General features: G+C 39.5%; 1 protein-coding gene across 1 annotated transcript in view; it reads left to right on the top strand.

Annotated features, from left to right (window-relative positions):
- The first annotated feature begins 6,715 nt into the window (after positions 1-6,715).
- Positions 6,716-26,267, top strand: part of LOC140236193 (alpha-2,8-sialyltransferase 8B-like) — a 52,879-nt gene continuing 33,327 nt past the window's right edge. Inside the window, exon 1 of the mRNA XM_072316161.1 lies at positions 6,716-6,857. Within this exon, the coding sequence (XP_072172262.1) occupies positions 6,716-6,857 (142 nt within the window). The remainder of the gene's footprint in view (positions 6,858-26,267) is intronic.

Here is a 26,267-nt window from a genome sequence, read left to right as displayed (position 1 = left end):
GTAGGTTAAAAAGTCTGTCTAGATTATGTGTTTGCAGTACATCCCCAAACAGAAAAACCCTATTCTAAAAATGAAGCAATAACTGCATTATACAGGGCGTATAAAAAAAAAAGGTATCCAAGTTTGGAGGGCTGCCATTTCTTAATTATCAGTTATGAAGAGCACAATGTTAATTGTAAGGAAAGAGGAACTTTTCCTCTTTCCATTGATACTTAATTATGTTGGCAAATGTCATGCATGACTGAGCACATGGACTTTAAAGACAATGGATGAAATCTGTCAATGAAAGTGGTCAAATTATCAGGCCAGCCTGCACGACAGCAGATTCGTGTTTTAGGGTTTCTTCTAATGGTATATGGTTCATAACCTTCAACATGACCCCATTGTCGATATTTGGTCCTTAGCATCAAGGTAAAACCATTACCCATTTTACTCTCTTCACATTCAAGACATGGTTTGTTACTGGGAGCTAGGTTTTGAATATGAACAGAGAAAAATGGATTGTGCGGGTTGGCCTCTGTGGGAGCGACCAAGTTTTCGGACAAAAACCCATGTTAAAGGTTATGGACCATAAAATGTTAGGAGAAATACTAAACACAAATCCTAAACAAAAAACCTAAAACAGAAACCTGCATTCATACAGGCTAGCCTATTTGGCAACTTTCATTGACAGATCTCATCCACGCAGCGAGAATGCGTTGTTCCTTCACAATAACACGCAAACTTGGAAAAAGTGTAATTTGTCATTGTTCTCTTTAAAGTTCATGTGCTCGGTCATGCATGACATTTGTCAACATAATTAGGTATCAATGGAAAGAGGAAAAGTTCCTCTTTCCTTACAGCCAACATTGTGCTCTTCATAACTGACAATTAAGAAATGGCAGCCCTCCAAAGTTGGATTACCTTTTTTATAAGCTCTGTATATCATTTTAAAAACAACTGTGGGTAAAGACTTAATTCGTAAAGAAATATACCAATATTTTTTTTTTGAAATCTTATTGCATCTATATCTATGCGATCTTTCCAGATCAATCTATTATCGATCGTTATTCCTTAAAATATCCAAGATACCTCATGTTCAATCCTGATAGATGAGAAGTTACATCCTTTACATCAATACTTCACTTAGGGAATATCATAAGGTATGTTTAACTGGTATTAACTGGTAATAAATTCATATACTACCTTACATTTTTCTTCCATTTCCATTCCCATTATTATCTAATTTGTATTATGTATACAATATGTATATATCTTACAAAGTACAATATGTTGTTACTCATGATCACATGTATTTTGTTCATTTACATATTTGAATTATTACAAATATGTTCTGCTAATGAATTGTATATGATTTTCCCTGTTTATTTAATGAAAATTAAAGTAAAGTTGAATTATACATATATATAATTATATATATATATATATATATATATATATATATATATATATATATGAAGGGTTTGTTTGCAAAAACCGATAAGTCCATTTTTGAAGATTTTGAAGTACGGTCTCTATCATAAAGTACAAAATAATACCTTTTAGATGATATATTGGTCAGTACATATAAAGGTATATTTTTGCAGTTATGGTCAAAAGAAGCAAAAATTTTCTTATTATTCTCTTAATTTTTCCTGACCTTTAATCACAAATATCTCCATTTGACAAATATGGACTTATCGGTTTTTGCAAACAAACTCTTCATATAGTTATATATATATATATATATATATATATATATATATGTGTGTGTGTGTGTGTGTGTGTGTGTGTGTGTGTATGTGTGTATAAAGCAAAGGATAATGCCCTCATCTAATGCTGACAGAATTACCGCAGACAATCGTAGCTTCGTAGAGTGTGGAGTGTTGCGATATCAAAACAAACAAGAGAGAGCTTTGTTTCGATTCTTTCACAAGCCATTTTTGTCACTGATGATAATTACTCTGAGGGTTTCGCTTTAGAGCCAAGATTATTATGCTTTATTTTTGGATACTTGAGCCATTTCTATATCAATTTTCATTAGCCATTTCTATATCAATTTTCATCAAATAAAGTTGTAATTTCTCCTAGAATTGTATTCTCTTTGATATTACATATATTGGTGGTTTTTAATTATCTCGCAAAAAGTTAATGCCTCCATGAATCCCCATCACAACTAATTTTGTACCATTCCTTTAAAGGGTGTGTACAGTTCTGGTTGAGGTGAGGATTTAGCTTTTAACGTTTTGCGAGATATTCAGAAAAAATGATATGTCAAAGAGCATGCAAATCTAAGGGGTATCGAAAGTTTATTTGATGAAAATCGGTTTTGAAATGGCTGAGATATCCAAAATCAAGGTGAAACAAAGAGATCCTAATAAAAGGCATGGCCTGTCGCCTTTTATTATTATCACTTTTTTGGATATCTCAGCCATTTTAAAACCAATTTTCATCAAATAAACTTTGGATCCTTCTTAGAATTACATACTCTTTCATATTTCATAAGAGGTTTCTCATTATCTCATTCAGGAATGTTCAAAACATGAATCCCCACCTTAACCAGTACTGTACAGTCCCTTTAATCCCCCTTGAACTCAACCATACCGCCAAAGAGGCACTCTCGCATCCGGCACAATGGCGTGCAAGAGAGCAGAGCGGGCATCGAAAAGAAAATAAGGCCTATACCTCCTGAACGTGGTGTACTGTAACAATTAATGTTAACTCAATGTACAAAAAGGAAGCTAAGCATTTATTTTCATTCGTTTCCTCTTTGCTCACACCACCTGATTCATAATTACACCTAGCTGACTCGATTGATGTAAACCACAGGAATTCCTGTGGCACTTTTAGGAAATACCACAGGAGAGTACCACAGGAATTGTCCTGTGGTATTTTGGGACGTACCACAGGGTAGTACCACAGGACAGTACCACAGGAGAGTACCACAGGACATTACCACAGGAACTGTTCTGTGGTATTTTGGGACATTACCACAGGACAGTACCACAGGACATTACCACAGGTCAGTATCACAGAAGAAGTACCACAGGACATTACCACTGGACCAGTACCACAGGACATTACCACAGGACCAGTACCACAGTACAGTACCGCATACCATTACCACAGGGCAGTACCACACAGCGTTACTACAGGACAGTACCACAGACAGTACCTCAGAACAGTGCCACACGAACTGTCCTGTGGTATTTTGGGATATTACCACAGGAGAGTACCACAGGACAGTACCACACAAATTGTCCTGTGGTATTTTGGGACGTACCACATGACAATACCACAGGAATTCCTGTGGTATTTTTGGACGTACCACAGAACAGTACGTACCACAGGAATTGTCCCGTGGTATTTTGGGACGTACCACAGGGCAGTACCACAGGACAGTACCACAGGACATTACCACAGGAACTGTCCTGTGGTATTTTGGGACATTACCACAGGACAGTACCACACGAATTGTCCTGTGGTATTTTGGGACGTACCACATGACAGCACCACAGGAATTCCTGTGGTATTTTTAGGAAATACTACAGGACAGTACCATAGGAATTGTCCTGTGGTATTTTGGGACGTACCACAGGGTAGTACCACAGGAGGGTACCACACAGGACATTACCACAGGAACTGTTCTGTGGTATTTTGGGACATTACCAGAGGACAGTACCACAGGACATTACCACAGGACAGTATCACAGAACAAGTACCACAGGACATTACCACAGGACCAGTACCACATGACATTACCACAGGACAGTACCACATACCATTACCACAGGGCAGTACCACACAACATTACTACATACAGGACAGTACCACATTACCAGTACCACAGGACAGTACCACAGGAACTGTCCTGTGGTATTCCGGACGCCACGGTGGTATGTGTCCGAAAATACCACAGGAAGATCCTATGGTACTCTTCCACACAGAAGTACCACGCAGCAAATTAACTGCATAGTATCACACATTAGTACCACATAGCAATACCACACAACAATACCACAGGATATTCTTGGTTTTTTTCTTAACATTTTATACCACAGGACTATCACATCAGGAGAATGTCACACAGCAGTACCACACAGGAGTACCACACAGAAAAATTGTAAGGCAGAACCAACTGAGATAATTAAAACATAAACAAACATAAACATAAACACATATTCCCCAATTAATTGATAGATGAGTTATGCTGTGAATTATAGCAATTGATTTTCCATCACTTAACCTGTTCTATTCTCCTACAGTATTACCTATTAAGTGAAAGCGCTGATGTAAAGCATGAGACATTTCATGTGGTACTTCTGTGGTACACCTGTGTTACTCCTGTGATACAATTTTTTTACATAGCTCATGAATATTAATTCTATAAAAAGCAATCTAGATTTTAGAAAATACATAAAAGACTTTAAAAGTCCAAGTATTAATGATGGAACTTACTTTGAACTTTATTGAAATTGTCTAATTATGTCATGTTATTCCCAACATCACAAATATTATTATGTAATAATTATTTCATTTCTTGATAATAAAGTATTATCTAGTTAGTAACCATGCCTTAATGCATTACGGATAGACAGCCATATATATATGTATGTATATATATATATATATATACATAAGTTTTCACTTTTTTTTTTCCTCCTGTGAGGTGCCCACGTTGTACAAGCATAGTCTTTTGAGTGGGTACCTCCACTTTTTTTCGCAGAATGTATGTCTGTATGAAAAATACCTAACTTTGTAATGATTATTGACAAATGTTATTCTTTGCTATCTATGTATCATTCCTTATCAAACGCATGTCGAATCTATATTTTTTGTACATTCTGTTGAAAGAAGTGAAAATAAAACCTTTGAATTGAATTGAATATATGTGTGTGTGTGTGTACTGATACGACCGATGACTAACTAGGAATAGGATGACTATATAGATCTATTATAGGACTAGAATGGCACTTGGCCATATGAAACTCTCGTTTCAGGTTATATGTTAGGAGTAGGACAGATTATCAAGTAGGGCCATGTTTGTCCTGAAATCCATCACTCGCCTATAATTGAAGACCTTAATATAAGAACCACCCAAGTCCAATTTTTGGCCAAATTCAGGTTGACATGGGAAATTGTAGGTTATGCATGGACTCATCTTGTGTATAAATGATAAATCCCAATTACCCCCGGAAGTGCCTGAAATAAAGGAGTTAAATATTGTATGAATGTAAGAATGAAGGACGTGGGTCATTCTTACATTAATATTATAGCGCCCTCTCTCGTCCTTCTCTCATCTCTATGACAAAATCATGTATTATGAATCAAAGAACGATCCAAGTCCATCTGATTCAAAGAACGACCCAAGTCCATCACACAAAATGGCCTCTCCACAATCAATATAAATGTTGATTGTCATAATAATATATATTCTAATTTGTATATACAATGCTGCCTTCCCATCACATTTTCATAGAATTTTATTGGACAAATAAAAAAGATATGAATTTTTTTAAAGTTTACTCTAAATGGTCTTCCATGGACTTGGGTCGTTCTTATATTCAGATACTCAATTCCTTGATATGTGGCTAAGATTCTCCCAGATTTTTTTTTTTATTTATCCTGTGTGGTACTCTCCTGTGGTACCATGGTAATGCTGTGTGGTACTGCCCTGTGGTAATGCTGTGTGGTAATGACCTGTGGTACTGTCCTGTGGTAATATCCCACAATACCCCAGGACAGTTCCTGTGGTACTGTTCTGTGGTACTGGTCCTGTGGTACTGCCCTGTCGTACTGCCCTGTGGTACTGCCCTGTGGTACGTTCCAAAATACCACAGGACAATTCCTGTGGTACTGTTCTGTGGTACTGGTCCTGTGGTACTGCCCTGTAGTATACTGCCCTGTGGTACTGCCCTGTGGTACGTCCCAAAATACCACAGGAATTCCTGTGGTACTGTCCTGTGGTACTTTCGTGTGGTACCGTCCTGCGGTAATTACCACAGGAGTACCACAGGACTTTTTTATGTACATCCACATACATACATACCACAAATGTCGTCGTTAATACTAATTATTTGAACGGACAATCAATGATTTTGCCTCACCAGCTTGTGCATAGCGGAATTTTCATCGACCTCAAATACACCAGAATGTACAGTAATATTGTACACAAATTATGACACTGACTCAGCCATGGCGTATAGACTCAATACTGTCGGCCTGCCAATCCTCGAGTTCGATCACTTCCTTGACTTCTATCGCGCTAATTTCACACAGTCCATGAATTATCGAAAATTTGCTGTTTTTTTTTATACATTGGAAGCACTGGTGATTTGATTTCTTTTCCTTTTTTCAGATTCTTATAAATCTAACTCTCTTTCTATATATTTACGTCCATGAAAAGGGTGTGTGTGTGTGTGTGTGAGGGGGGGGGTGGTTCCGCGGCCACTGTTACAGATTGATAAAACTATGCTCGTCTTGTCGACATGCTGACGAAAGCGACTCAGACCTATTACATCCGGGTGGCAAATTTGCATGCATTGGCGCACATTAGTGCATGCATGGAGACCGCGCACCTCCTTGAAAGGTGCAAACTTGCCCGAATGCCGCGACGGAAATAATTCTGCATCTTTTTCCCCACAACGTTGCACCTTCGCTCTATACTTCCCTGCACCTTTATTTCATGATGTTGAATGATGTTCGCCTTTGAATACAAGGAGAGGATCTCTCGAAGATGGCTACCTTCAAGTACGTGAAATTGTGCTCAGGCCTACTCCTGTGGCTATGTCTTATGATCATACTATACCTGGGGCTTTCTACCACGAAGACAGTTGGAAAGGACTTCAAAAATGCTGCGAGAAATAGGTCCAACGCTGGTAAGGAGAGTTTCCTTTTTTATCGCACTAAATCTGATAGGGCTTATGTCTCTTTTTGAGGTATTTATAGTGTCACACAATTATGATTCGCAGTCAAGGTGCAAAGGTAGCACTCTTCCGACTCATTACGTAGAAAATAGAATGTAACGCATCTAAATATAGCTGTGATTCAGAGACAACTCTTAGAGCAGAAGACCAGTACAATAAAGTTAGAAAGATGGCTTTTGGATGATTTTGGCATGAGGAATAAAAATTACCACATGACGATTGTATACTGATGCACAACATAGGTGAGGTTTGTTTAAGGAAAATGGTTTAGAAATGAAAGATCAACGGAATATACAAGTTCTCTATTCTAATATCGTATACGAAATTCACACATAATACAGGCCTAATGTAACCAATGAGATTTCCGTAAACGCCACACACTGTGCGAACAACCAACATCCATACCACTATATGTGCCGTCGAGAGCCGACAATGTCGGGGAAGGCGGTACGTAGCGAGAGTATTATAGATTGAAGGTAACAGTCGGGTAATTTTTGCAGTTGCTACTATAATATTGTTCAAAATCATTACGTTACTGGGAAAGAGAGACCAACGATGAAGATAAGGATTTAGAGATGCGGGCCACACAATCAATTAGAAGTACAAACGACAAAAAGAAGGACGTAAGAACACTGGGAGTAAGCACACGGAAGCAAGCACAAATAGAAACACTTTTTATATTCTTTATTTGAATTTCATTCAATATCAGGCTCATTTTTACAATGATATTAGTATGAACAAAAACTAAGCAGCTGTATTCTTCTCACTTGAACTGCTGAATCACATTCTTTTTTTTTAAACATAGGTATAATACAATAAGATATTTTATGCAAATCATACAAAGCAATATGAAAATTGATATAAAATTTTGCAGAAATCCCGTGATACAAAAAAAAAGGATATCTTGATCAACTTCATCTAACTAATCAATATCTGCTTCATGACACAAACCGCCCATTTGAGAATACAGTATTTCACCAAAACCTGCAGTAAACTCAAATCTCATAAATAAATTAATCGACCGAAACCATTTTTTAACCTTGCTTTAACCTATCACCCTACCTCCAACATCTAATTTATACATTAAACGTTTGTGTGCTATATGTAACTTACGCACATACGCACACCCACCCACACCATTTACAAAGATAGACAAACAAACGATGAAATTCAATTCAATTCATTTATTTTCATTCTCCTCTTTTTTCCAACAGAACACAACACAGTATAAATTAGGAATTACATCACAAACGTATACATACAACTTTGCTAATGATATAAAAATAATACAAATAAAGTTATATCAATGAATACATACTTGCCAAAATAAATACATGGTTATGTTTCAGTTGAGAAAAAAAAAAGAATTGAGAGGTTCACTACTAAAAAAGCAAGCTTGTACATTGTGAACCACTCAAAGGAAAACCTTATGAAATACTTATTTGCATATACTCAGCACAAATTTAATTGAAGATAAGACGGAACAAAACAGGTGACACACAGCAACATGACACGACTATAGACAGAATGGATGGAAAAACGGAAGGAAAAAAGAGAATGCCTACACGCTGATCAAGGAAACGAAAGAGGGAATTGAAGAGATGCTTCAAACAGCTGGTGGCTGCACACAGCCGTGCAAAGCTGATGGCTATTTCATTATTATTCAGAGATTAATTGTTGGTTGGATGATGAACCCTGTGGTGATGAGACTTATCTAATGAAAACGAAACATCAGAGAGGGTTTAACAGAAAGGATTCCAACTACCGCTTAAAAGAATACAAAGATGGAGAATTTTTTATTTCGCAGCTTAATGAATTCCAGAATCTAGGGCCTGTGTATATAAATGTATTCTGAGCCAAAAAAGTTCTCAGAAGGGTAAAATGGAACTCATTAGATTGCCTAGTGGGATAATTAGGCATATGAAAAAACTGGTTCCGTGTAAACATATTGAATTGAATATACAGGGAAGTGCATTTGCGTTGAAATGAATCATAAACTGACCAAGTTGAAAAAAAATGTAAATCTTTGATTTTTAAAATCTTTGATTTGGTAAATAATGAATCTCTATGGGAACGTGGCGGGACGCTACAAATAACACGAAGTACCCTTTTTTGTAATAACAGTAGTCTATCTAATAAAGTTTTATGGGCGCTACCCCATGCTAAAAGTCCGTAGTTAAGCTAAGGTAAAATTAGAGAAAAATACAACGTCAGCAAAGAAGACAATGGAATATAAAACTTGAGTCTATTGTGATGGAGAACAGTGATGAGAGGAATAAAAAGTGTCCATCCGGGACACTGCAGTTCGAGTTGGTGGCAAACATGGCGTGGACAGCTGTGTAGTCATTCGGTGTTGCTCCAAGAATGTTTTGTCGGTGCATGACATGTGTTTTGTTGGTGCATGACATAGTGGGGGCTTGTCCGGAAAATGAACATACAAACAAGCCGTCTTTTGGGTAGTTATTTCGGTGTTTGGTACATTGTTGTAATGATTGATGACCGTTGCAGGCGCGGTGGAGCACCCCAATTTGCATCTCATTATCGCCCCGTTCTATTTGAATTTCCAACGGGCATCCACGGCTGCCCGAAACTGTGTGCATGAAAAAGTCAAATCTTTACCTTCTCCTTGTGCCGCTATGCGTGCTGCTAGTAAACTCAAACTTCCCACACTATCTAAGTTTTTAAAAACCTTCCTTTTGATAAAAAAAAATATGAAATTTGCTGCACTAGAACTTGAGATATTAAAGCGTTTTGAAAATCACCTGTCGCAAAACATGCTCTCTGTTTTTTTTCCGACTGAACTATGGCCGGGCTCCCATGTTTCCGAAATTGGCAACATAAGTTTATCAGGCTTCAACCCATATATGGTGAAAGTTTTCGCTTGGTTCCACCTGTATTTTTTGAGATATCAACTTCTTTCTACAGGGTTTGGAATGGAAAATTGTAGTCAGCGAAACATTTGAAAATGACGTCATTTCTTTTCCCGTAATATTGGGCATGCGTGGTAGGCCTACGTAAGATTCAGGATTTCGTGCTCATTGTTGGTTTGCATGTGACGCAGTCAATTTTGCTGAGTGTCGCACGGCGGTGACTGCTGAGCTGCTGCCGCGCACGCTGCATGCAGCAATGCGTTGTGTGTGCTGTGACATGCAACGCTATCAACGGTGACGCGATCATGTATACATGGGACCGACCTGTACGCTTTGCGTTCGTGTCATTTTTGACATCACCTTCTGTTTTTTTTTTTTTCCGACACAACCATGGCCGGGAATATTACGGTATGAAATTTAAAATGCAAGCAGATAAATAAATTTCGGTGTACTTTGTTCGAATGGCGCTTTGGTTCCGCAATCACACTTCGTGAATTTTAAGATGATTTTCGAGGCATATTTTTGGTAATTTTGCTCGCCAGGTTTTTGCTAAAATTTCACATTTTATCATTGTCAAATCCTTTAATGTATGTTATATGTGCATATTCGGACATGTTTTCAAATTCAAACTAACTCAATTTTAATCCGAAAATAGGTTTCCTTAAATTGTTATTAGCTTGAGCAGTTGTTTACTTTTTCTCATACACACTACGCGAGTACATGTTGTTTACTTTATGCAAATGAGGCTTGGCTGCCGAGGGATTTCTGCGAGATAATTGGGGTGCTCCACCGCGCCTGGTTGGAGGTATGTGTAGTGTTCGCACTCATGTGAGATGTGTACACAGGGTAGCGAAGGTAGTCGTTCGTTCGTAGCGGTATTCTATACTGCGTGTTATAAAATGGGTTCAAGAATGTAGCCAATAGGAAGCGCTGAAATGAGTCACGTGGGCGTTGTTTATTCTAGTCCCATCGCCCTGCGTGTTAAATCCACCGTGGTTAAATCCTATTTCCGATCGTCTGTGCGCGCGGCGGCTCCTTTGAATTGCATGCATACATACAGTACGCGCTGTAAACAACTTCTAGTTCGGGACCGGCCGGCCTTTCTTCCCTTGTGCATAACATGTGTGGCGTACGTATACTCTTATTATACGTACACTTTGTACAGTACAGTAGACCAAGCGTTGTGGGACCGGACGCGTACATGGAGTCACTTTGAAGGGCAAATCCAACGATTTAGCAGGTTAATTCTCACGCCGTTTTCAGAGTAGGCATATGTTGTCTAGTAGGCCTATATGAGGAGTCTATATCAAGTCTTTAAGGTAAAGGGTGCATATTCTATGTAAAATAAGTAAGCTTTCATGCGGGAACTCAAGTGTCCGGAAACCCAACCCCCCATCATACTTATATGTGCGGGATTTCCGAGTGCGACGTGCGTAAATGTTTGGGACGAACATCTTCGGACGTCTTGACCCATAAAGGTACGTGAAAAAACGCTGGAAAATGCTGTTAGTTTTCGAATTTTCGACCCATTTTATAAAACAAATGATGCACAGGATTATTTCGTGGCGTTAGTGGAGGCGTAGCTCACTCTCGGGTATTTACAATGTAGTGCATGTTTTACAATTGTAAATACCCTCGAGTGCACTATACGCCTCCACTAACGCACTCTATCCTGTGCATCATAACATTGCATGGCATGTGTAATGGGGCTGCGTTTAGCAGTGGTTGTGAATGCAAGTGCGATTCGCGAAGCGATGCGATGAGTAGGCCTATGTTTTGCGCACTTGTACTGGTCTTCTCGCAAGCTGAATACCAGGGTTGCAGCATTGATTGCTGGAAAGGAAGGGTACGTATTATCGTTTCCGTTATGTCATTCTATCAGATTAGTGTGTCACTTTCTGGTTATTTGCATTAGCATCGTTAGATGTGGCTATACGAGGAAATTGGCCTCTTGATATACGAGTGTTTGTCCGTTCTGAATTGCTTAGACTATTCTCGTAGTTCGGTACCCAGTTGGGGGTGTACTGTAGAAAGTTGCGTTAGGCTGCGTTCACATAGAAGTATTCGGTATTCGCTATTCGCTATTCGCTATTCGCTATTCGGGCCCCGAATACACCATCACCCACACCGTCAACTCACCATCCCATGCAGTGAGGATTTCTTCCTCCTACATCCTAGCAATATAGCAAATCTTATTAACAATTTCTAAACTGCATCAGAATGTCAGTCTACATGCTTATTTTTGCTAAAGGGCAAATCCAGACCAAAATTGTCACTATTTCATAAACGAGAGATGGTATACGCTGCAAGAAAATCGAACAAGTTCGATTCCCACTTTGCTATACTTTTCGCAGCTATTCGGTACTTTCGAATAGTGCCCTCCTATGTGAACCGGTGTGAGGAAATCCTATCGTTCGATTCAAGCTATTCGCGTGCCCTCGAAAACGAGCCCGAATACCCGAATAGTATACTTCTATGTGAACGCAGCCTTAGCGACGTAGTCTTGAAATCTAGTCGGAAAGCTAGATGTGAATAAATCATGGCAGCCAAGTTCGATGCAGCAGAGTTTGTGAAAGACGTCATTCTTGGTAGATTGAGAGGGTTAGTGAAAGCCCAGTTGATTGATGTTGCAACTCATGTAGATGCTGATATCAAAGAGTGTAGTCGAAAGAAAGAAATTTTGCTGTTCTGGTGAAGAATCATGAACTGGGTGGTGTAGAATATGAACACACAGACCAGAGTGAGAGTGCTGGGAGAAAAACTGCTCCAAGTACTACTAGTACTACTAGACCTAGTGATATGAGGGTAGATTCCACACAACTAGAACTGGCTAGATTGGAGTTAGAAAAAGAAAAAAAATGAAGGCAGAAAATCTGAGACTTGAACAAGAGTTAATGCAACGTCAAATTGAGTTGAGGGCGGGGAGTTGGCTCGGTCGGTAGCGGGTCTGCCTCACGATCACGCGGCCTGGGTTCGAACCCGAGTCTGGACTGAGCAATGTTGTGTGTAAACATACCGTCCCCTCTAGCAAGAGGCAAAACACTCTGTCCCTCGGATAGGACATAAAATGGAGGTCCCGTGTATGAGAGAGTAATAACTCATGCACGTAAAAGATCCCGCTTCATTCGCAAAGAGCAGGGTGTCTAACCCGGTGAAGTGGTCCCACCTCACATCCAACTGGACCCCATGGAAGACCAACTTAACGTAGCTGAATATGGGCTATCCAGCCATCTTCGCAGATGAAAACAAACAAACAAACAAACCAACCAACCCAGGCCCAGGCCAGTAGCGTCCCAGGGGATAGGCTTTATGTTACTATGTCGAGACCAAAGACGCCCGACATTGCAAAAATGGCAAACAGAGTCCCCCGCTTTGACGAAGAGGATGTAGACTCATTTTTTTTCTCCTTTGAGAGAATAGCCAGGAATTTGGAGTGGGAGAAGAATATTGGTCTATGATAGTACAACAAAAGCTCAAGGCAAGGCACATTCAGTAGGCCTAGTGTCTGCTCTCTCGGATGAGGAGGCAAATAACTATGACACAGTTTAGAAAGCAGTCCTTCTTGCCTATCAGTTGGTCCCAGAATCCTACAGGCAAAAGTTTCGAGGATATAGGAGAGGTTCGGGACAGACCTACGTAGAGTTTCAGAGAGAAAAAGAAATTCTGTTTGATCGATGGGTTCGATCAACGAAAGTAGATCTCACTTATGAAAATTTAAGAGAGATGGTGTTGATGGAGGAATTCAAGAAATCGACAACCTCCAGATCTGAGAACTTATTTGGAAGATCGAAGAGTACATGATTTAAAGAGTGCAGCAGTCACCGCTGACCAGTATGAGTTGACACATTAGGTGAAAACAAAAAGTCCTGCGGGAAAGGGGAAATTTGATCAGCTGAGAAATCCTGACACTCAAAAGTGGCACAGTAGTCATAGTGAACGCAGGGATAAAGTAAAGACTGAATCACAGAAAGAGCGCCCGAAATCGCCACGGCCTCAATACAAAGAAGTGAGATGCTTTTTCTGTGCGAAAACAGGTCACATTAAGTCTGAATGTAGGCGATTGCTGGAACAAAATTAAGCAAAAAAAAAAAGCAAAAAGCAACACATGGTTTTATAGTCCATGCAGACATACGTCCACAGAACAGTTCAGATGCTGAAACAAAAGAGAAACCGTACCAAACAGCCACCAATGGTTTTGTTAAGTCAAGTGTACTAAGTGATGAACAGCGTCATCCAAATGTTGTGAAAACCAGTGTCTCAAAAATGACAGATACGTGTTCAAGTGGTCGTGTGGATGAAAAGTAGGCCTACGAGGACTTCATTTCCAGGGGTACAGTTACCATTGCTGCATTTAGAGTACCGGTTGTCATCCTTCGTGATACTGGAGCTACACAGTCCCCCATGGTAGGAGATGTGAAGAGTATGCCCATAGACTGTAACACGGGTAGAAAAGTACTGATACATGATGTCAACGGAGGAACGCAGGCGATCCCTCTATTCCGAGTGAATTTGGATAGTGGACTGATTTCAGGGGAAGTGATTGTGGGAATTGTTCCATTTCTCCCTATGGATGGAGTTTCCTTTTTGCTTGGTAATGACCTTGCAGGAGGTCGAGTGAGTGTCCTTCCGGTTGTTTCCGAAGTTCCAGTGTACGAGCAGGAAAGCGAAAACTGGTCGATGAATTCCCAGAAGTATTTTCAACATGTGCTATCACCAGGTTTCGAGCAAGTGAAGCAGAGCGTGAGAGAAAGGAATCTGAAAGTGAAATTTCTCTTGATGACACATTCTTTGGAAAGGTGAATAGTGAAGGTGAAAGAGAACGAAGTTGGGAAGAAGGTGTGTTCAGTCAGCCAGCTTTCATCAAAGCACAGATGGAAGATGAGGAATTGTTGAAGTTGAGAGAGGGTGCATTGACTGTAGATGAGGCGAAGGGAGTGCCAGAATGTTTCTATGTAAAGTCTGGTGTTTTGATGAGGAAATGGCGTCCTCCAGATCGTCCCGCAGATGAGGACTATTGTCGACCAGATAGTTGTTCCTCCGCCGTATCGAAAGGAAATTCTACGTCTTGCACATGAAATTCCAAATTCCAAATGACCGGACACAGGGGTGTCAAGAAGACTTTGTGTAGAATCAGAACTCACTTCTTCTGGCTCAAGATGAGAAAGGATGTGTCTGAATTTTGCCGAACGTGTCATGAATGTCAAGTGGTAGGAAAACCACAACATGCCATTAGACCTGCGCCTTTGATTCCTATTCCGGCTTTCGAGGAGCCATTTAGCCGTGTGATGGAATTGCGTTGGTCTATTGACGAATTCCAAGTCGGGATGTCAGTATTTATTGACTGTGATGGAATTGCGTTGGTCCATTGCCGAAGTCCAAGTCGGGATGTCAGTATTTATTGACTGTGATGGATGTTTCCCCGAGATACGCAGAAGCATATCCGTTGAGGAGCATGCATAACTGCTAAGTCAGTTCTGGATGACTTGTTGACTTTCCTTACAAGGTACGGGCTACCAAAAGAAATTCAGTCAGATCAAAGTATCAATTTCATGTCTCGTGTCTTTCAGGAGTTGATGTACCAGCTTGGTGTTCAACAGATCAAGTCATCTGCATATCACCCGCAATCTCAGGGGGCCTTAGAAAGGTACCATCAGACGCTAAAAACGATGTTGAAGGTCTACTGTCAGGATAATCCTAGGGACAGGGATACAGGTATCCCTTTTCTTCTCTTCGCTGCTCGTGAAGTGCCTAATGAATCCACTGGATTCTCCCCCTTTGAGTTGGTGTTTGGGCATGAGCCAACAGGGCCCCTGAAAATTGTGAAGGAGCAGCTGTTGTCTGATGAGGAAGACATAGATTCCAATGCCTTAGACTACATCTCCATATTCAGAGAGCGTCTTGTGAGAGCGAATGAAGTGGCGAGAGAACACTTGAAGTCTTCGCAACAGACAATGAAGGAAATCTTTGACCGAAAGGCAAAGAGTCGTCTGTTTGAGGTGGGAGACAAAGTCTTGGTTCTTCTTCCATTGCCAGGAGATGCATTGAAGGCTAAATTCAGTGGTCCCTATGTGGTAGAGAGGAAGCTTGGGAAGGAGACTTATGTGGTGAGCATGCCTGACCGTAGAAAAACCAAGAGAGTGTGTCACGCTAATATGTTGAAGAAATACCATGAACGTGTAGAAGATGTCGGTGCAGTTGTGAGTGAGAGTGTCCTAAACAGTGCTGGGAAAAGGGCAGAAGAGTTTGAACGTGATGATCCAGATTCTCAGAATGTGAGTTTCAAGTCAGGAATGATTCCGCGAGTAGAGAACTCAAAGACACTAGAAAATCCAGAGTTACTGCTCAGTCATCTGTCTGATTCGGAGAGGCAAGATGTTGTCGACATCTTCCAGGAATTTCCGGAGGTTTGCAGTGATAAATTTAGCTGTGCGAAATACACTCTTTATACGGTAGATGTTGGTGAAAATGCACCCATAAAGCAGCATCCATATCGGATTCATCCTGCTAAGAGAGAACAGGTGGATAGGGAGATAGATTTCATGCTTGCAAATGGAATCATAGAGCCCAGTAACTCAAACTGGAGTTCCCCAGTAGTGCTAGTCCCAAAGTCAGACGGAACGTCCAGGTTTTGTATAGATTACCGGAAGGTAAATACCACAACCAAGACTGATTCGTTTCCGCTTCCTTTGATTGAGGAATGTATTGATCGGGTAGGAAGTGCCGAGTACGTCAGTAAACTGGATTTGATGAAAGGGTATTGGCAGGTAGGTCTACCATTAGACAAAGATGCAAGAGAGATCTCGGCGTTTGTCACGCCCTCCGGTTTATACCAGTGTCGTGTCATGCCCTTCGGGATGAAATATTCCCCCGCCACTTTTCAACGGATGATGAATCGAGTTAATGGTGGTCATGATAACTGTGTTGTCTATATAGACGATGTGTTGGTGTTCAGCAATACGTGGGAGGAGCATGTTGCTCATCTTCGAGAGCTGTTCCGGAGGTTGTCACATGCACGACTCGTGGTGAATCCGGCCAAATGCGAGTTTGGAAAAGCTTGTGTGACCTACTTAGGTCACAAGGTAGGCCGAGGTAGCGTCGCACCACGAGATGCCAAGGTCCGAGCCATCGCGGACTTCCCAGTGCCGGCATCGAAACGGGAGCTTCAGCGCTTTTTGGGAATGTGTGGATTCTACCGGAGATTCGTTCCCAACTTCAGTCACTTGGTGGTGCCCTTGGCGGACCTGTTGAAAAAGGGTACAACGTTCCAGTGGTCGGCGAACAGCCAGGGTGCGTTCCAGAAGCTGAAGGCCGTCCTCATGAACGATCCCGTGCTCATCGCACCAAACTTCGAGAGGAGCTTCCAGTTGGCTACGGATGCTAGTGACCGAGGAGTAGGATACTTCAACCTTCCGTGCTACTTCAGGACGACGACAACGGACACAGCAAACCCGTGCGTTTCTTCCCCAAAAAACTGAACCGCCATCAGCAAAAGTATTCAACTGTGGAGAAGGAATCTCTCAGTGTCGTTCTAGCCGTGCAACATTTCGAAGCGTATTTGGACGATGGAAGAGACATCGTGGTGTACACTAACCATAACCCATTGACGTTTTTAGAACGCTTCAAGCACAAGAATCAGCGTCTCTTCCGTTGGAGTTTGATTCTCCAGCCGTACCCACTGAGGATTGTGCACATAGCAGGAAAGGACAACAAATTAGCAGACGCTTTGTCGCGAGCTTGAAACTGTGCACGCGTTGATAATGTTGCCAAACGATAACGACCTCAAATCTACAGTAAAACCTACATCAAGCAGAACATTTCAAACAAGACTCAAAACAGACAAGAAACTGATGTTGATTTTTTTTTTTTTGCATATGACAACGTATACATGTGTTTATGTATTCTCGTTCAGTTTTCTTCCTTTCCCAAGGATCTGTGAAGGAAGAAATTGTATTTATGCTAATCATGTTTGTTTTAAACGAAAAAAGTATAATATGTGAGTGATGCTAGGAATTATGAGAATGTACACAATATTCTGTCTTTATAAGAAGACATCACTTGAAAATTTTCATGAAGTGTTACACGCCAAGCATTGTATGATGTTTTTTATAAACCCGACATTACAGGAAGCGTCAGGATACAACATTTGAGGTGTGTAATATTACAGTGAAAGCTGAGCTTCAGTTGCACACTTCTATTTTGATTTCATTCAATGTACCCCAAAGAGTCAAAGGATTCATATTGTTATGTATATCGATACGTTACGGAGTTAATGCTAGCAAATGCAAAAACAGTATAGCAAAACACAACCGGCCAGTCACAGGAAAACTGTTGATCAAATTTTGAGTTTTATGTCAACCGATTTGTGTCAAAACAAAAGAATTTGTGGTGTTTTGTATTAATGAAAAAGTGTTGAGTGACAGTGAGGCATAAATATGCCAAGATATAATGTCACTTTTGTAAATTAATAACCTGTATATGTATTTCGTTACAGAGTGACAGAGTCACATTTGTGTGTCGAGTATGATCTCGATATTTTTCAGAGTATGCACATATAACACCTTAACGAGTGACAATACGTACATACTATGTGTGAAGGGACGAAAAGAAATATCCGGTGGTTAAATTTTTGTCGTTGTTTTGGCTAACATATGACGCAGAGATGACATAAGTATAAGATTTATTAGCAAGTACATTGAGTAGATGTACACATGTGTCATAGTGTTTAAATACGATGTTATAATCAAGAGATGCGTGCTGTTACCTCATTCAGTGAAACTCCAGTGAAAGTTTGTTAGAGAAACAGGCATATCTTTGCAACAGTCAGCACAATTTCATGAAGAAAGTGTATGTTTGGTTTCCACAGTTAAAGATGAAGTGTATGTGTTGAAAAAAAAAATACTATTCATGCCTGAAGTTATGTAAGTTTACTGGTCCAGTATGTGAGGATATAATTACAGTCGAGACTACCAGAAAGCACAGACTCAGTCAAAATATCGATGCTACTGGAGAAATGATTGATTACATCTGGTGTAATCTTTCCGGATTATGTGCACCCGTATGTGCACCCGTTGATAACAGTTTCACATGTGTATTACTGTAGACACATTGCGTAATGTATTTACATGTTTTGTAGGGGGCTTGTTAAGTTTTCCTATAGTGTTCTAAAAGTGGACGATTGATGCCGGAGTTAACTGATTCTGATAAGACTCAAAATCAGTAATTACAAGTGTAGTACGCCAGGTGAGGTTTTAAGAAAACAACACAAAACTATTTGAGTTTGTAATCGTATAAGCTGAATAGTAGGCAAGAACATTGAAGTAAGCCTTACAACGAAGGTGTTTATAGTCGAAAAGTTATATTCATAACTTTCCTCTTGTTAGGGGGAGGTGTGATGGAGAACAGCGATGAGGGGAATAAAAAGTGTCCATCCGGGACACTACAGATCGAGTTGGTGGCAAACATGGCGTGGACAGCTGTAGTCATTCGGTGTTGCTCCAAGAATGTTTTGTCGGTGCATGACATGTGTTTTGTTGGTGCATGACACATTAATAATACCAATATTACGTGAAATTATTGTACTAATGTTGATAATATGTGGCCTCCATGAAAGTTTATCGTCCACTGTAATCCCAAGGAATTTTATGTGAGATACACGTTCTAACTGAGTGTCATCAAAAATAATATCATTGCGTAACGCTTCTATAGAATTAGTAAATAACATATAAAGATTAAGTGGTAATTTATTATCTCTTATCCACTGGGTCACTTTTTTCAATTCGGAATTAACAATGTGTACGAGAGTATCTGGATTTTGATGTGAAAAGAAAATATTTGAATAAGCAAAAAGTATAAATGACAACACGTCGGATGATCTGCAAAAATCATTGATATAAATGATAAAAAGTAAAGGTCATAGTAAGCTACACTGTGGGACGCCACACTTAATGAATTCGAGACTTGAAACGTTCTCGTTGAGAGATACCTAATGTTTTCGGTTTTGCAGGTAGCTCCTGAACCACTTCAAGGCCTTCCCCTTATTCCATAGTGAGACAATTTGTAGAGTAAAATTTCATGATTAATTGTATCGAAGGCCTTGGAGAAGTCCAGGAATATACCAATAAGATGAGAATAATTATCAATAGTATGCGCTGCGTGGTCGATAAACTTCAAACAGGGCAAGAATGGTACTGTGAGAATGGTACTGTGAGAATTTGTAAAAACATCATGAGAATTTAAAAAGTTAATTGCTCTTTTAAATATGAATTTTTTCAAAATATTAGATAAAGATGAAAGCAAAGAAATGGGCCTGTAATTACTCATATCAGAACAACGGCGTAGCCAGGATTTGATCTTAGGGGGGGGGGCGGTTAGTCTGCGAGGGAGCGAAGCGACCGAGCCCGAGCGAGCGGAGCGAGCGAGGGGGGGGGGGAGGGTGTGGGAGGGGGGTGTCCCCCCTCCCACGGTAAGAACTTTTTGCATTTTGATGTTGTAAATGGTGCAATTTGATGCATGTTTTTGCGCGTTTTATCGACGTGAAACAGTCCCACTTGTTTAAGGTTGCAGTATATTTTAGTGTAAATTATTATTGAACAATTTGGCTATAAAATGGTATAATTTACATACACTTCTTACATTAATTCTTTTCACTGAATATCATGAACGCATAAAAACAACAACAAAACAACAACATCAAAATGCAAAAAGTTCTTACCGTGGGAGGGGGGACACCCTCCTCCTACGGTAAGAACGTTTTTCATTTTGATGTTGCAAATGGTGCAATTTGATGCATGTTTTTGCTCATTTTATCGACGTGAAACAGTCCCACTTGTATAGCAGTATATTTTAGTGTAGATTATTATTGAACAATTTGCCTATAAAATGGTACAATTTAAATACACTTCTTGTGTTAATTCTTTTCACTGAATATCATGAACGCGACTGAACCCGAGCGAGCGGAGCGAGCGAAGGGGGAGGGGAGGGTGTGTGAGGGGGTGTCCCCCCTCCCACGGTGAGAACTTTTTGCATTTTGATGTTGCAAATGGTGCAATTTGATGCATGTTTTTGCGTGTTTTAACGAGTTGAAACAGTCCCACTTGTTTAAGGTTGCAGTATATTTTAGTGTAGATTATTATTGAACAATTTGCCTATAAAATGTTATAATTTAAACACACTTCTTACATTAATTCTTTTCACTGAATATCATGAACGCGACTGAACCCGAGCGAGCGGAGCGAGCGAGGGGGGAGGGGAGGGTGTGGGAGGGGGGTGTCCCCCCTCCCACGGTAAGAACTTTTTGCATTTTGATGTTGTAAATGGTGCAATTTGATGCATGTTTTTGCGCGTTTTATCGACGAGAAACAGTACCACTTGTTTAAGGTAGCAGTATATTTTGATGGAGATTATTATTGAACAATTTGCCTATAAAATGGTACAATTTAAATACACTTCTTGTGTTAATTCTTTTCACTGAATATCATGAACGCGACTGAACCCGAGCGAGCGGAGCGAGCGAAGGGGGAGGGGAGGGTGTGGGAGGGGGTGTCCCCCCCTCCCACGGTGAGAACTTTTTGCATTTTGATGTTGCAAATAGTGTAATTTGATGCATGTTTTTGCGTGTTTTAACGAGTTGAAACAGTCCCATTTGTTTAAGGTTGCAGTATATTTTAGTGTAGATTATTATTGAACAATTTGCCTATAAAATGGTATAATTTAAACACACTTCTTATATTAATTTTTTTCACTGAATATCATGAACGCGACTGAACCCGAGCGAGCAGAGCGAGCGAGGGGGGAGGGGAGGGTGTGGGAGGGGGGTGTCCCCCCTCCCACGGTAAGAACTTTTTGCATTTTGATGTTGTAAATGGTGCAATTTGATGCATGTTTTTGCGCGTTTTATCGACGAGAAACAGTACCACTTGTTTAAGGTAGCAGTATATTTTAATGGAGATTATTATTGAACAATTTGCCTATAAAATGGTACAATTTAAATACACTTCTTGTGTTAATTCTTTTCACTGAATATCATGAACGCGACTGAACCCGAGCGAGCGGAGCGAGCGAAGGGGGAGGGGAGGGTGTGCGAGGGGGGTGTCCCCCCTCCCACGGTGAGAACTTTTTGCATTTTGATGTTGCAAATAGTGTAATTTGATGCATGTTTTTGCGTGTTTTAACGAGTTGAAACAGTCCCACTTGTTTAAGGTTGCAATATATTTTAGTGTAGATTATTATTGAACAATTTGCCTATAAAATGGTATAATTTAAACACACTTCTTATGTTAATTCTTTTCACTGAATACCATGAACGCGACTGAACCCGAGCGAGCGGAGCGAGCGAGGGGGGAGGGGAGGGTGTGGGAGGGGGGTGTCCCCCCTCCCACGGTAAGAACTTTTTGCATTTTGATGTTGTAAATGGTGCAATTTGATGCATGTTTTTGCGCGTTTTATCGACGAGAAACAGTACCACTATATGTCTTGTTTAAGGTAGCAGTATATTTTGATGGAGATTATTATTGAACAATTTGCCTATAAAATGGTACAATTGAAATACACTTCTTGTGTTAATTCTTTTCACTGAATATCATGAACGCGACTGAACCCGAGCGAGCGGAGCGAGCGAAGGGGGAGGGGAGGGTTTTTGCGTGTTTTAACGAGTTGAAACAGTCCCACTTGTTTAAGGTTGCAGTATATTTTAGTGTAGATTATTATTGAACAATTTACCTATAAAATGGTATATCATTTAAATAATCTTCTTGTATTAATTCTTACACTGAATATCATGAACGCTGTCTGCAGTTCAGCAATCAGACAGAAAAAGCATGCACACGAGGGTGTAGATAGGGGCATATCCCCTCCCACACGAAGGTGATTTTGCGTTTTCAGACCTGAAATTCAGCGATCTGGTGCAAATTTTTGGTGCAATACTTTTTCATCGAAGTGTTAAAATCACGGAATTTAGCTCTTATTCCGAATGTGCACCATCTGTGTGTATGTATAAAGTCTAGTGAGGTAGAGCTTATGGGAAGGGGGATTCCCCCTCCCGCTCGCGGAGCTTTTGCGTTTTTAGAATTGAAATAAAGCGATCTGGGTATAGCCACAGTCTACTTCTATGCATGGCGGAAGGGGGGGGGGGGGAGGGGCGGGCGAGTAGGGAGAAGGCCTGGGAGAGTGTTATCTCCACCCTTCCCTTCCGATGGAGCTTTTGCCTTTTTAAGGTTGAAATTGAGATATCTCGTATACGCATATTTGATGGAATCAACATTTGGGAAATCACAAAAAAAAAAAAAAAATGATGGGGGGGGGGGGGGCTGAGGGAGGAAAGAGTCGATTAAAAGGGGAAATTCTCCTTATACATGAGGGAACCTTGAGTTTTCGGAATATTAGTGATAAGTCTTGTGCACTCAGAATTATTCATATTTTTGTGTGTGTGTGTGTAAATCTAAAAAGTGTACTAAGCTAGGGAAAGAGGCACAGAGGGGGAGGGTTTGGGAGGGGGATACCCCCTCCCAAGCACGAGAGATTTTGCATATTTTGAATTGAAATTCAACGATCTGGTGCACACTTTGAGTTAAGTATTCAAAAAAAAATATCTTATTTGATGAAAGGTTGCAAAGGAGACCCGCTTCATGTGCATGCATACAGTATACACGCATTTTTTTTTTCCGCCTCTCAAATCCCCGGTCCAAATCTTGGGGGGGGGGGGGGGCGACCGCCCCCATCGCCCCCCCCCCCCCCCCCCCTGGCTACGCCGGTGTATCAGAACCATCTCCTTTTTTAAATAAAGGGAAAACCTAAGCTATTTTCATAAAATCAGGAAAAACACCACATGATATACTGTAAGTAGATCTATTAGAAAAATGTGAAAGTGGATCAGCAATTGAAGATATAATTCCTTTAAAATAAAATTACTTATATCATCATAACCAGCACTTCGCTTTTCATTCATTGCAGTAACAATATCAATAACTTCATATTTCGTTGTTGGAACAAAAAAAAATAGAACTAGAATTATAGATTGACCTAAAAATATCGAAAAATGCGTATTTGACCGTGGTACTGTTTAGCCAGATTCTCCCCAATCATTGAAAAATAAGCATTAATTAAGATCTTCAAATATTTTATCATTGTATCTTGTTTTTTTAATATCTAATTTCTTTTTGATATATTCATGACCTGGTTCAATACCTTCCATGTATTCTTCATATCATGTCTATATTTTTCTAACTGAAACATAATTTCCTCTTTTCCAACCGTATAATCTTAGTTGAAATATTTTTATACGAAGTGTATTTTTCTTTTGACTTCTCACTTTTTTTTTTCATTTTGAATTTCTAATATACCCTATATTTCCTGTTAATTGAACGAAGAAGAGATTTTGAGATCCATGGAAATCTGGGGGACGTTTTATAATTAACTATCTTATCTTTTAATTTACGTATATATTCATCTATATAATGATTAAATATCCCTGAAAAATTATTAAATGATATATTAACATCTTCACTATCATAAACACTAGACCAATCAGCCCTATCTAAGCTAGAACCAAGGCTAGCCAAATTTTCTGGTGTAGCCCTACGTCTGGTTGCAGAAAAACAAATCTTATTAACCGAATACCCGAGATCAAAACATGCTATAATAGGGAAATGATCGGACATATCGGATAAAATTATATAGAAGAGTTTAACATTTGCAAAACATTAGTAAAAAAAAAATATATATATATATTATAAAGAAGGGTGGCGGAATAATTTGTAACACGTGTGGGTTTCGAAATTAATGGCAAAAATGAGGCTGACAAAAATATTTAAAAAAAATTCTCGAGACGTATTATCATCATTCTTAATCAAATCAATATTAAAATTACCCATTATGAAAATATTTTCATTAACCAAAAGGGGTTTTTAACAAATTTGTAATACAATTTTAAAAATCTTTAGGATTAGAACTTGGGGGTCTATAAACAATACCAACAATAATGTTTTTACTTTGCGGAATGGAAATTTCCACAAACAGAGACTTTATATCATTCATTATATCTAATTCATCACAAACATTAAACTCAAATTCCTGTAATAAATAAAAAGCAACCCCACCGCCCGTCCTATTCACTCTATCATTGACAATTAACTCATAACCATTTAATGCATATTGTAAATTAATATCAGCTGATAACCATGTTTTAGTTTAACCGATTACAGAAATTCGTTGTTTCATTTGATTACTTAATAATATCTGTTAATCATCAAAATGCTTATTTATGCTCCTGATGTTCAAATGTAACATAGAAAATGTGCTTTCTGAAAAACTTTTGACAAAATCTGTGAATTGATCAACTGTAACATACGTAGAAGAAATATGAGTGAAATCATATATAAAATCAAAATCGTTATATAAATCTTTCGAAGACAAATTAACATTATTGGCAATTAGGTTATAAAAAAAAAAAGCAGAAGAGCGTAAACACATAAACATAGAATTCTGAAAAAGAAGATAGGTGTGAGAGGACAAGCACAAGGAAGAGGAGAGAGAAAGAAGGACGAAGAGACAACATACATGCATACAATTCAAATTGTGTTGTAACATGAGAATTGAATATTGCTAGTCTCAAATCAGATAATTTTCAAAATAAGGGACATAAAGGACAATACGCCATTAGCGTTCTTTGAGTAATCATCAGCAAACACAGCAAAAAATAGTCATATATGCAACAAAAAACAAAAACAAATGTACTTATAGAAACAATATTCCTTGATTATTCTATGGTATGAAAGAATCATACATAGTGGGTATAAAAATTAACTGGATAAATTAAGGGGTCATAATACATGAATGTTCATACAACATGAACCGTAGGGTTCTTTATCCCCATGTAGTAGGCTGCATACAGAGACACAGGGTTAGTGACAACGACTCCATTAATGTGAACAGCATACAATAGAACCTACACACACGCAAGCTCAAACAGTCAAACAAGTTGAAAGTAGCCATGAAAATTCTTGCAGTCACTGAACAAATTATTATAAAGAAAAAAGCGACAGAGCGAGAAATTTTAGCAGAGTGTTTACAGACCTGGAACGTAACTGGAGAAAATTTCCCGGTGTCCGATAACCGTAGTTCTCTATTACATAACATTTTAACAGAACTGCATAACTATGAGATGCGTGTGTGTGTGGCAGGTTGACATTGTGATGCAAACTACTAGTAATAATGATAATCTAAATGAAAAACGTCCGATCGTGTGATACTTTATGGGTACATATACAACGACCTTCAAATACCAGGTTGTTTACAAGCAGAGGCTTGCACGAAACAAGAATTTGCAAAATCGAAGTTTATTCACGAGATAGAGCCAACATACCCGCACTCCCAAACAAAATTCCAAAAAAACAACAACAAAAGAACCGCATGACAAGACAGTTCAGAGGGACCTCGTCATTGCAGTGTCACGAGGAGGAACCACGACAAACAAAAACTATGGGGTAGAGGGTTCAAA

Source organism: Diadema setosum, chromosome 12, assembly GCF_964275005.1.
Source record: "Diadema setosum chromosome 12, eeDiaSeto1, whole genome shotgun sequence".
Classification (NCBI taxonomy): domain Eukaryota; kingdom Metazoa; phylum Echinodermata; class Echinoidea; order Diadematoida; family Diadematidae; genus Diadema; species Diadema setosum.
This window is presented reverse-complemented; position numbering and strand designations above follow the sequence as displayed.